The 13,878-nt window shown below is 35.5% G+C and overlaps 1 protein-coding gene across 3 annotated transcripts in view; it reads left to right on the forward strand.

Annotated features, from left to right (window-relative positions):
- Lama4 (laminin subunit alpha 4) overlaps window positions 1-13,878 on the forward strand; it is a 134,506-nt gene that overhangs the window by 115,392 nt on the left and 5,236 nt on the right. For all 3 annotated transcript variants that reach the window (XM_076858335.2, XM_076858336.2, XM_076858337.2), the window contains 7 exons: window positions 1,021-1,185; window positions 2,181-2,334; window positions 6,831-7,018; window positions 8,257-8,446; window positions 9,357-9,512; window positions 10,420-10,579; window positions 13,028-13,158. In XM_076858335.2, the coding sequence (XP_076714450.2) occupies window positions 1,021-1,185; window positions 2,181-2,334; window positions 6,831-7,018; window positions 8,257-8,446; window positions 9,357-9,512; window positions 10,420-10,579; window positions 13,028-13,158 (1,144 nt within the window). The remainder of the gene's footprint in view (window positions 1-1,020; window positions 1,186-2,180; window positions 2,335-6,830; window positions 7,019-8,256; window positions 8,447-9,356; window positions 9,513-10,419; window positions 10,580-13,027; window positions 13,159-13,878) is intronic.

Here is a 13,878-nt window from a genome sequence, read left to right on the forward strand (position 1 = left end):
TAATAGATTATTCTATTGCTTTTCTACTGTTTAAAAAAATGTGAAAGGAACAGATTTGTGTTATTTTTCTTTTTTAAAAAAAATGCTATTACTTTTTAAGACATGCCAAATAAATCATCATCAAGTTACTTAAAGGATTTTTCCCAATAAAATGAACAATTACAATCTTCTTGAGGGCAGTGCCTACTCATGCTATGTACTGAATGGATTGTAATGTGTTATTGCACATAGAAGGAACTCAGCAAATACTGGTCTTGTTTAATAAAGATGGTGGAATGTGATAGACATCATTATCCAAAGTACATGTATGAATTGGATGTCAACATACTTTATATACAAACAGGGTTATGAAAAATTGTGGTATATATGTGTAATAAGAATTGTAATGCATTCCACTGTCATTTTTTTAAATCAATTAAAAAAACAAGAGAAAAAAATAAATTTTAAACTGACCAATTAAGGATGCTACATTTGTGGCCACATTTTAAAAGTTCTGGCTTTGCATTAAATTGCATGATCCTGTATTTTCTTTTTCATAATAAGAAAATAGGAAATAAACCTCTGTTGTAGTTTGATGCTCATCTATGTCCATTTCTGGTTTTTGATGTCCACCCATCAAAGAAAATATTAGTAGGCATTTTCTAGACTCCATTTCCAATAAAGACAAAACCACCCAATGTACTTTGCAATCAAAATGATCTCTCACAACTGTGATTAAGTGATCACCGTGAGGCATGTTTTTTTTTTTTTTTTCTCCACCCAAGAAATAATACAAATGATTAGTTGTTTGACCTTCTTGCTCTAGAAGTTTAAATTCCAATGGTTTTGGGGGCAGGGGTTGCATATAGAACTATTCAACTATTTTATCCTGGGCCTCATGAAGAACCTGGAAACTCTTTGTTTTTTCATTAATCAGATGTTACATTTCAGTTCCATAAGAAAACCTGCTTATTTAACTAGAGAGAAACTCAAGGTAAAATGGTAACTGCTCAGTATGTAAAAAAGCTTTTTATTTTGCAGATACGAACTCGTAGTAGATAAAAACAGAATTGTAAATAAGAATTCTTCCAATGGGAAAGCAGAACAAATTCAAGCAGGTGAAAAGAAGTTTTACTTTGGTGGCTCACCCATCAGTCCCCAGTATGCTAACTTCACTGGCTGTATCAGTAATGCCTACTTTACCAGGTATAATATTTTTATTACTTAGTTTTATTCAAGCCAAAGAGAGTGAGTTTTTTTTATGGTTAACAAGGAACTTAATAAAAATAGGAGCAGCTCAGAGGGCTTAGATACTATATCTTTTGCTATGATATACGATTGGTTTATATGGCATGAACTATTTAATGGACTCCAAAAACAGCACACTCTGTGTAGCTTTCCAACAAACCAATAAATCTATACAGTTGATGTTAAAAGATCAAGATAGTAGTGAAAATATTTACATAATTAAAGTTGAGAAGTGTGAAATTGATCAGAGGCACTAGATGGCAGTAATTAAAAGCTCATATGTTTTTGAACAAATGACATACTTGGATTTGTGTGTAGGGTTTTTTCCCCCTATAATATTTGTATTACTGTGACTAAGTAAACCTTCATTTCTGTACCTACAAGATGCAGATAGTAATAGTACTTATTTGGTAGACTTGTTCTACAGAATAAATGAAATAATACACATAAAGCACCATGCACAGCACCTATTACACAACAGCCTATAAATATTAGATGTAATTATTTTGCACTTATTATTAATGGTGTACTATAGAGTAATATGCCAAAATCCTTGTTCAAAATTTAATAAAGTCTTGATTTAATGCATGACTTTTTAAAAAGCCATTAATCTTACAAAGACAAAGTTCCTCAAGTGCAAAAACAAGCAAGGGAGACTTTAGTGCAGACTAAGAAACATAGAAGTAGACCCAGTTGTCCAGAGTGTGATGAGGGAAACAACGTTCATTTGTCAGAAAGTGTGGTGCCAGGTACATGGTTGATAATTAATTGCTCAAATGATAATTTCAAGGATTCTTGTTAAGATAGTGACAGGTAAGGACCCATCCCACATGCAAAAAAAAAAAAAAAAAAAAAACTTTTTGAATTGTCAGAGTTCTTTGACTGTCATAGCTTTCATCATATAATTCTGAACAATGTTTTTAAAGTTATTTTTTCCTCCCTTACAAATACAGATTAGATAGAGATGTGGAGGTTGAAGATTTCCAGCGGTATTCTGAAAAGGTCCACACTTCTCTTTATGAGTGTCCCATTGAGTCTTCACCATTGTTTCTACTTCATAAAAAAGGAAAAAATTCCTCAAAGCCTAAAACAAGCCAGAATAAGAAGGTAAAAGATACTGCTGTGCAGATTTTCTACCTGCCCTCATATTCCATGCATGCAACTCTAGACATGATTGCTTTATAGAATTTACTCTAATTTGCAACTATGTACACATGAAAGATAGAATTCTTGCAGTATCAGATATTCCAGTTTACTAGCTTTGTCGCCTCCATGCTTGTTCTCAAATAAACATGTCCAATCACCTGTTTACTCTTACCTCCAACTACTTTTCAATGCAATGGTTAAAATTGTTCTGTTCTTAATTTGCATAAATCATATTTATTGTTTAGTACTACTATTCTCTAGTATCATTTGCTTTCATGTAATTATCTCAAACTTTGTCACAATCATTGAAATTATTAAAGTCTGTGATTTTTACCCCATTTCCCTCCTTCTTGACATTTACTTCAACCATTTATGTGCAAGTGATCTATGACATCATCCAGACTTGTTCCCTCATCAAAATCTTAAGTTTTAAAATTCTATTCTCTGATTACTATTCTTTCTCATTCATTTAGTATGTGTGTTATTTACCTTCATTACAAATGAAATCCTAATCCCTTCTCATTCTTCCAGTAATGGTCTAATTTTAACATTACACTCAAGTGTCAGGGCTCCCATGCTGGCCCAAACCATTATCATCTCTCATCTGAATTACTGTCATAGTCTCGGAATAGATTTCCTTACTTCTGCATTGTTTCCTGAGGATCTACTCTCAACATGACACCCAAACTCTTATAACTATAAACCATATCATGTCACTCCTCTGAATTCAGAGTAAAAGCCCAAGTCCCTGCAATTCATAAGAGGCCCAGTGTGATCCATACCCCTTTCCCTCTCTGAGTCCCTCTCCTCCCACTTGCCCACCTCATTCGCTCTTCTGCCCACACCAGCCTTTTGACTATTACTAAAGTAGGCCACCTGCACTTCCACCTTAGGATCTTTATTCAAGGTTTCTTTCTACCTGGACCATTCTTCCTCCAACTTCTTGGATCACTAAACTCTTGACCACCTATTTGTTACCACAGCAGGCCTCCTGCCTTCTACCAGCACTACTGATATCCTTTGCCTTTTTCTATTTGTTCTTTTTTCCTTAGTGAAGAATATAGCTACCACACTTAATGTAGCTGCGTGAAGCTTACTAGATGTAGTTTTAATAGCTACTAAGAAAAACGTGTGACCTCTGGTTTAATTTTTTTCAAGGATTAAAGGATTGGTATTATAATAATTTATTTTTGCAATCACTATCTAATATTCCATTTTATGCATTGTTATAATTCATTTAACCACTAATAGGCTTTCAGTTGTTTCCAGTTCCCTACTTTTATAGGTGAACATTCTTAGACATAAATCCTTGAGTATATTGCTGAATAAGTATTTAGGATAGATTTCAGGAGGTAGAATTACTAGATCTAGCAAATTACTTTCCAAAAAGCTAACACCGATTTATATTCTCCATAGATACTTGAGAATATCTGTCTTACCAACTATGTTCTAGACTTACATTTTTTCATAGTTTGTATGTTTCAAATTTAATTGGGGAAACAATTTCTCATTTAGTTTGTAATGTAATAATGAGTATTTTATGTAGTGCAATGGATATCCTTAAGGAGTATCTAGCCAGCTAATGTCTTCTCCAAGAACTGATTCTTTACCCACAGGGTAAGTCCTATCACCTCCCTGGATTTAGATGATTGAACCAGTGGAGATCATGTGAACTAAGCTGGACTTGAGATTCTGTTCCTTGGAATCTTAGAACCTAGAGAGCCTAGCTTGAGCTGGTGATTGAATAGAAAGCCCTGAGAACTGTATGTTAATCATGCACAGATAAAGCAAGCTGCTTTCTAGAAAGAATGAGAAGTTGTCCTGCTGAGAAAGAATAATGAAAGCAGACACTCTGAGAGACAAAGCTGATATAACAGAAACCTCCAAAAAAGGAATGCTCTGGTGCTTTTTAGCTTTCCAATTCCTGCTTCTGGCCCCTGGTGGGATCCTGCTATGTCTTATCTTGGTTTATGTAAGATAGCACCATATCCCTCTTTTTCTTCAATAGCTCAACTAGCTTAGCTAGTATCTCACACACAAACCTCTCCCCCACCAAAAAAAAAAAAAAAAAAATCTTGCTAAACTGAACTTGGTACAAGTAGGATTATATCTAACAGGCCCTTGGAGAAAAAAATTATTCTGGTTAAGTAAATGTCATTGGGATTTACTAATAACCCCCACACATATAACTTTTAAATGTAATCTTTGTATTTGAAGTAATCAGTTATAACTTGTCTTTGTCTTTTTGATCCATATTAAGAGCATGGAGGCACAAAAGTAACAAGTATCTCGTTACCATATAGCAAGACACCAGAGTTTACTCATTTTTGCTACAGACAAAAACAGATACTACTTGGTCTATGCATTCCCACACTGAGGCAGAGTAAGGAAAGCTAGTCAGTTAAGACACCGTGGTCCACAGAACCCCATGCTTTGCTGAGCCCCTGGGATCTAATTCACTGTTGCACTCTCACCAAGTGTAAGTGAATACACTAATTGATAAAGCATGAGATCTTCTCTACCAAGACAGAGAAAATAGAGAGGACCCAGAGTTGGGGGAAGTCCACAATCCCTACCAAACCCATACTCTCACCCCTACCCTCCAGGCCCTGTGCAAAACATGTCAAGGCTGGGCCCCTCAATGAAACAAAGGTGGACATATTTCCCATTAATATATTCTACTAGGATTGGAAAACAGCATAGGGTATGGAAAAAATTTCTCAAGATATATAGATGGGGAGAAAGTCTCCCTGTAGGCCCACTCTAGCTCATTCTGCAATTTATGGCTTGAAACTATGGCTATTACATGTAGGTGAGGCCTGAACCAAAAGCTATTGATAACTGGGTATATTTCTTCCATCCAAGAGAGAAACCTTGCTTTTGTAGCAGCGAGTCAGTTTCTGAGTTCTGATGGCTATGTTTGGAAGGGAAGAGGGGAAAGTGGGAACCAAATGGGCTTTTCTTTAGGATGTGTGAATCTATGAGGCCTATCTCCCTTTCTCCAACCTAACCACCACTGCACGAGTCTTCACTGCCAGAACCCAACTGGAAGAACTATTGTTCCAGGGTAAAGTCACTGGTACAGCTATCTGCCCTTTAATTAACCTGCCACCATACCAAAATTTTGAGAATAATTCTGGGATTTGGCTGGAGCACTGAATTTTTTGGAGGTTTTAACTTTTTCTCATATGAGATTAGGCATTTCATTATCACTCTGTTCCAATCTGCATTATAGCTTCCAGAAATTTCACATTACTTTGTTCTGCTGGTGAAAACCCTCTGAGATTTCCAGAACAGCTGTGGATTTATTTTTATGTGAATAGTTCTTCAAACATTTCAATGGGAATTAGGGATGGGGGGATGTGCATAAAATTGTCTTTTCTCATCTAACCCTGTCTCTCCTCCTGTTTCTTGCTGTGTTCTCCAGTCCTCCCCATGACAAACATTCCCTCTCCTATCAGGCCAGCCTTTGCTGCAAGCTATCTTCCTGAGTGGGTCACATCTGGCCATTCCTTGCTTTTAAAACCTGTGTGCCTCCTTATCACCTAAAAAACAAAACTCAACTCCTAGCACCTAGTATCCTTTATATCTGGCACAAATTTGTTTTCCAATTGCTAATTATCTATCTTTCTCCAAATTGATTTTCAGTTCTTTAAAAAACACGGATTATTTCTCACTTTTCTGTTTCCTACTGCATACCACCCATGGAAGACATGCCGAAACAATGGTTCTTTCCTCTCCACTTTAACCATTGATAATAGATGGTTGCTTGAATAAGTGAATAAATTATTAAATGATTGAGTTTATTTACATTTACTTTTATTTTGCTTCAGAAATTAAGACTATTCATTAAATATTGGCCTATAGTTTTAAAACTTTAAATTTTAACCTCTGAAGTACAATTTGAAAAGCACAATATAATGTTTAGGTTGTGCTGTATTTATTCTGTCACAGATTTTGCCACATATCCTATCACCAAAACACTATTATTAGGTATTTTAAAGATGTTGCTAAGTATCTTAACTTTTTACATAGCATGTATAAATAATAATAATGTGTGTTAAGGTGATATTGTTGCCTACGTGAGGGTTTTATTGATTTTCTCAACATTATTTTATTGCCACTTTTCCATTTTCACTATTACTTGGGATGTGCACTTAATTTAAATTATAGTTATCTCTATAGCTTCAATTTATTTCTGCTTTACTGTCACAAACTCATGTGGGTTCGTTAACATGGTATGTTTTTGTTGTTACTGCTGCAGCTACTGCCATCACTTACGTATGGTGTAGGGGGAGAGAAGAGAGGTGCCTCCTATTTCATGAATGAAAAATGCATAAAAAATGCCTACTTTATTATTTGATTATTGATATTAATGGTGAGGACATCACAAATTAATTTTTGCTGCTAGTGTATCACTTTTATACCTTAATTTGGTTTATTTTCTACTTTTATAGGGAGAGAAAAGTAAGGATGCACCTTCATGGGATCCTGCTGGCCTGAAGTTCATAGAGCAGAATGTTCCCAGAGATTCTCTTTGTCACCTTTCCAATCGCCCTAAAGCAATAGAGCATGCCTATCAATATGGAGGGACAGCCAACAGCCGCCAAGAGTTTGAACATTTAAAAGGAGATTTTGGTGAAAAGTAAAGTAACACTCTATGCTTCCAGAAACTTAATCTCACGCTCCATCTTTGTTTGCCACATATCAACTTTTTTCCTATGATCTTTCCTTTCTGAGCCACTTTAATCTGATTATCATCAACGGGTGTTCTAAATAGTGTAATTCATGCTTTCCAAGAAATTATGTTCTCTGTGACTATTTTCCCCAAATGAAAGATACATAAACAGCATTCTCCCAGGAGTTTGCAATGTTTGATCAAAAAGAAAGGACAATCAAGGACAGGAAAAGGGGGCAAGTTTCAGATGACTCATCATTTAACCTTGGTATCGTCCTCACTACCCCACACAAATTGCCTTCAGATTGTAAATGGGAATGCACCTGAATTTCTAGGTTAATTGGGAAAGACACTGAAAATACAAATACTTGTATATGTCCATGGCCCTCCAGCTGTCTCAAACCTATCATTTCTTCACGGCATTCCAAAAGCCTCCAACTATTTACTATTATTGAAAACCAATTTTTATAGCTTTAGTACACAAATATTCTTATGTCATCTACTTCTATCAGTTATACCAGGGAATGCATCTAATAATAAAACTCTAAATCCTTCTAATTTGCTACTTACCTAATAGAAAGAATCAGTATTTTGTATTCTTCAGGAAGAATTTAGAGTTAATGAAACTAGAAGTTATAAATAAAGTTATAAAGTTTATTTTATTTGTAAAAGAACAACTGATAAATATATCTTATACAAACTTGGAACTAAACTTCTAGAAAATTTTCTTTATATACACATTTCTACACAATGGGTTGGCTGCTTTTAAGCATGATATACCCTGATTCATTTTTACTTGGAAATTTTTCAATATGTAATTTGGATAGTACACAAATAATATTATTTCTATAAAAATTTCTACATGCATATTGATAATCACTAGTATTTTTCCACACAGATAAGCTTCTTTAACATAGAATTTTTACTTAAGTTGTAATCATATTGTCAGAGCAAGATACAATAAGACAACATTTCCATAAATGTGGAATGTGTCACTACTATATAATGAAGTAGAGAAGAATTTACATTTTTGAACTAACCACACTTACCCCATATTCATTAGTAAAACTAACAGCAGTAATGCTGCTTGGGCTAGATAGAATGGCTGCTTATTTATTCTTCCTTATGGTATATTACTTTTAGAAGTGAAAGATTATGCACAGTCTCATTTTACAAATGGTAAGCTTTTTCTTTTCATTTACCAGATCTCAGTTTTCCATAAGTCTGAAAACTCGTTCTTCCCATGGTATGATTTTCTATGTTTCCGATCAAGAAGAGAATGACTTCATGACTCTATTCTTGGCCCATGGTCGCTTGGTTTTCATGTTTAATGTTGGCCACAAGAAACTGAAGATTAGAAGCCAGGAGAAATACAATGATGGATTATGGCATGATGTAAGTTGAAGGCAGAGAATAGCATTAATGGCAAATATACACCACTGTCTGAAAGATTGACTCTGATACTCCACCATTGGTCTCTAGAAATAACCTTTTTAAAATTCTGCTGCTTTACACTCAGAGTTCAATTTCAAAAATGTATTAATTCCTTATAAAATTCTTAAATGTACTTTTTAAAGACAGGCAAAGGATGCGTATAATTATTTTAACCAAAGACTCAGTAGCCAATATAAATGGAGGCTTGGTTTCTAATAATTTTTTACTTGAGTTTTTCCCGCTGCCTAGAGGTTTCTAATTTAAACAATTATTATTGAATGTCTTTTATAGGCTTTTATAGCTGTGGAAGATACTAAAGTGAGTAAATCTGTAAGTCAAGCCACAGAGGGGGAACAAGATGCATTACATTTAGTTACAATAACTTTTAGAGAAGGAGAGACCATGTGAGCTGGTTAACTGGAAAGAGCCTCACATAGATCTCTGCTAAATATAATCTATTTTCAGAAATTAAGCCTGTAGCTTTAAATCATCTTATCTAGGGCTCAGAAAATATACAGATCACTTCCGCTAACACATGAAGTGCTGAAGCCAAGGTGAGCCAGAAAAATAAACCCATGTATATATAAAGCAAGGACTGGAGACAATCCACAATAAAGACATATGATATAAAACAAAACAGAATAAAGTAAAGGATGAAGTTTCTGACATTCCAAAAACTAGATAGCCAGAAGTCTACTAAACAGAGGAAAAGATAAAACTCCTGACCTTCAGAGAAATGGCCACCTTTTTATGAACTTTCTGCAGATTTCCCATGGTGTTTCAACTTCCGAGTTGGGAGCAGATATAGAACAGCTTTTTCCTCCATCTTGGGATTTACCTAAGATATACTATTTTTTTTCTCTCTATCCAGGTGATATTTATTCGGGAAAAGAGCAGTGGTCGACTAATCATTGATGGTCTCCGAGTCCTAGAAGAAAGTCTTCCTCCTTCTGGAGCTGCCTGGAAAATCAAAGGTCCCATTTATTTGGGAGGAGTGGCTCCTGGAAGGGCTGTAAAGAACGTCCAGGTAAGCCATATGGAGCTAAGCCAAACCATTGACCTTTAGGACTGGAAGGTCACTTCATCCAGGCCCCCATTTCACACACAGGAAACCTAGCATAGTTTTTTCCTAAAATTGCAGTTTTGCTGAAGTTGGAACTTCAAAGTGAGTATTGTCCCACAGGCAGTCTGTCTGCCTCAGTACAATACAAAGTCAGGAGTGACCTCTTGATTTTAAAATAGAGGTGAGATGAAAAGTTCCAGAGGTACAAATTATCATGAAAATCGCATCTTATGGGGAATCTTATTTGTTTAGCAAGTACCTATATTTTTAATATAAAGAGATACCAAAACCAGAAAGCAAGTCATTCCATTATTGTAATATTCCATTTTATTATTTTAAAAATGGTTCAGGACATTATATAAACTATAATTTTATTATAGTTTATGTAAACCATAATTTTATTATAGTTTATGTAAACCATAATTTTATTATAGTTTATGTAAACTATAATTTTATTTCTTAACACACATTCACATATGGAATTTGTAAATGTGTGAGGAATATGGGTACCCAGAAAAGAAGTGAGAAAATAAGCATTATTTTCATAGTTTAAAAATCAAAAATATTTCATCTCTAAAAAGTTGCTTAGCAATAAAAGGACTACATTGAAGAACTAAATTTCAGTTAACATAAATTTGTAAAATGTAAAATTTTTCATAGTTCCTATAAACGGATGTTATCAAATACAAAATTCCAGTCTCGAAAAACTAGTTAAAAAGCAACTCCCCATAAAATTATTAATTGTTCAGATAGTTAAAATAATTAAGGAATTACTTGATTTCTCTTAAGACTTAAACTCTCATTTTGCTTCCCCATGGGGCATCTGTGAGTGTTGAGAAAACAGATTTTAAGAAATGTCTTCTTCTTTCAGATTAACTCAGTCTACAGTTTCAGTGGCTGTCTTAGCAATCTCCAGCTCAATGGGGCCTCCATCACATCTGCTTCTCAGACATTTAGTGTGACCCCTTGTTTTGAAGGTCCAATGGAAACAGGAACTTATTTTTCAACAGAAGGAGGATATGTTGTTCTAGGTAACATGAATGCTGTGACTTGAATGTGGTTTGCCTTCACTTAAACTCATGTTAACGTTTAATCTCCAATGGAACAGTGTTGAGAGATGTTGGGGCCTTTAAGAGATGGTTAGGTCGTTAAGAAAGATTAATGCTTTTCAGCCCAGCACAATGGGGCACACCTGTAATCCCAGCAGCTCAGGAGGCTGAGGCAGGAGAATGGCAAGTTCAAAGCCAGCCTCGGCAATGTTGAGGTGCTAAGCCACTCAGTGAGTCCCTGTCTCTAAATAAAATACAAAGTAGGACTGGGGATATGGCTCAGTGGTCAAATGCCCCTGAGTTCAACCCCCAGTACACCCTCCACCCCCCCCCCCAAAAAAGATTAATGCGTTTCTCATGAGGTGAATTCTCACCCTTAAGGGACTGAATTGATTATGGCCAGTGGTTTGTTTTATAGTCTAACACCTCCCCTCCCTCACTCTCACCCTTTTGTACACATACCCCTTTGCCCTTCCACATAGGCATGCTTTCCCTTGCCTTTCCATTTCCACTATGTTCTGGAACTTTCCAGCACCCAGAGCTTTGAGCCAAATAAATCCCTGTTCTTTATAAATCACTCCATTTTAAGTATTGTTATAGCAACAGAAAATGGACTAAGCCAATAACTTAGATTGAAAACATGAATCATGGAATGCTTTTTCCTGGAGGTGGCTAAGAGGGAATATCAGGCTCAGATAAAAACTTAATATGCCAAACTTGGGGCTGGAGATTAGACTAGACTCATTAGTAGAACACTTGCCTAGCATCACAAGACACAGGGTTCAATCCCTAGCACTGGCAAAAAATTAAAAACTAAAATAAGGCAAAACTCCCCAAAGAAAATAACCTCTTTTTACAAGAACCACCATGGTTCCTTTCCACTATTCTAAATCGAATTTGCAATTCCCACCTGTTTGCTCTACCTTCCCCAGGTTCTTCACACCTGCCATCTTCTCGAAGCTGGCCATCTTGACATCTTTAGAATTTCCTGTGCTGTTCCATTACCTGATCTGTATTGGCTCCTGTATTGGTTACCTTGCTCCTGAAAGTCTTCCCCTACTCCCTCTTAACATGAACCATTGTTCCCACTAAATAAAATTCCACTTTCTCCCTCTGCCCTGCAACACTAGTAGATGACACTATCCTTCAGATATCTTATTTCTGGGTTTTTATTCTCCTCAGTCATTACTCTCTTGCTTATTCATTCAACAGTTTTTATTGTGTGCCCCCTGTATGGAAGTTGCCTTGCCAGAGGATGGAATATAATTGTTTTCACAATAAATAAAATCACAAACATTCTATATAACAATCACTGAGTGTGAGGAAGATACCAGAATAGGTGCTGGGAATGAGGATAGAAGAAGATATAAAAGCACATGTCTCCTATTTCAAGGCATTCAGGTACTCTGTACATCCCCTGAATAAAGAGTATGCAGCAAGTATGCTTTCTTAGACTACCACAGTGTTCAAGAGAATAACCAGCATTTATCTTTCCTCTCCTTGTCTGGCTCCTAAGTTTTCTTTCCTTCCCTGTCCCACCTGCTTTACTCCTACTAAAATACACATTTCTTAGCCCTTCCCTGAATTTCAGTGAGAAATCTAAAGGTGTAGACAGCTTGAAATTCATAGCCAAATACACAATTTATGTTCTTTTCCATGAACATTAATAGCTGGAACATTATTAAAGTGATTTATAAAGAGACACATCAAGCAGACACTATTAAGATGCCCATGTGTTCAATGAGCCTCTTGGAGTGAACACAGCTATTCTTAATAAAAATTGTTTGGGTTCATCATAATAACAGCTCCTAAATACGTTTTCTGCTCTCATTCTCTCCTCTGAAATGCTTTGCAGCACTGGCACAAGTTAGTTCTTTGTTTAAGAATTCTTTCAAAACACAGATCTGGTCAAGTCATCTCCCTTGATAAGTGACCACAAAATAAAAACAAACTTCCATCTTTGAGCACTGGAGCTCTTCCAGGTGTGGATCCCCACTCACCATGCCTGCCTCTGCCCTTACAGGGACTATCCAGCCACCCTGGGCTTCACTATGCTGTCTACATGTTCCATCCTCTGTAGCTAGGTCCAAGCTCCCTCCTCTGCCCAGATTGTCCTGTCCTCCTTCTCACTCCTGAAATAGTAAATGGTGTTGCTAGTTGGAATTCATTTCTCTTCCCCTGAACTTCCATAGCACATAGAGTATTTTTAGTGTGCTGGCCCCACCTCCATGCTCCACAACAAGAGTGATATGTTATTTATATTAGTCCCCTGAGTTTTATGTGGTGTTGGAAAATAGCCTTTTCTACTTACCTGTTGAGAAATGCAATGAATTTTTGAAACTAGTTGCAAAAATATATAATTATAAAATCATGCCAGAGTTACAAATTTTATTTTGCTGTTCTTGAGTCTTATAGTATTTCTCTCCACAGATGAGTCTTTCAACATTGGATTGAAGTTTGAAATTGCATTTGAAGTTCGTCCCAGAAGCAACTCTGGAACGCTTGTCCATGGCCACAGTGTCAATGGGGAGTACCTAAATGTCCACATGAAAAATGGGCAGGTAACATCTTTTTGAAAAATTTAACAGTCTGTCTCATTTAACCTTGCATTCTGATCTAAAGCAGATTTATTTCACATAATTATTTTATCTTATCAATCAATAAAAACCAGAAAGCTGTAACATGAAATTTAAACGTAGGAAACATTAGAATTCACATTGATATGTTGGGATTCATCTGATTAGAACAAAGTCAGGAAATTACGGCAAAGGTTTCAGGAAAAAAAGATCATCAATCACAGCACAGAGTTTTAACCAATGAATTGTCTTTTTTTTTTTTCAGCAAATTAAAGCAAAAAAAAACCCAATTATCAAAATCAACAACACAAAGACATCTATCTTCCTGAATATCTATAAATGTTTATCAGATAATATACATCAAAGATACATGTATATATATCTAGACATATATATTATTCTGTTACTATAAATTTTAATTGTTACAATTAAACACTACTAAAATACTACTTATGAAGGTATTCAAATAAATATTAAGGAAAAGATATATTTATATTATGCCTCTCAAACTTAATGTAACTGATTTTTATTTGGATTCTAGTATATTTTATTAAACGGTATAAAAATAGAATTTCTCCAGACATGGTATTTACTACATGTCAGGGATTATTCAAGATGCTTTATATGGATTTACTCATCTAATCTTCCCAATATCTCTAGGCTGTAGGTAATATTATCACTCTTATTTTACAAAGAGAAAACCGA

Source organism: Callospermophilus lateralis, chromosome 6, assembly GCF_048772815.1.
Source record: "Callospermophilus lateralis isolate mCalLat2 chromosome 6, mCalLat2.hap1, whole genome shotgun sequence".
Classification (NCBI taxonomy): Eukaryota; Metazoa; Chordata; class Mammalia; order Rodentia; family Sciuridae; genus Callospermophilus; species Callospermophilus lateralis.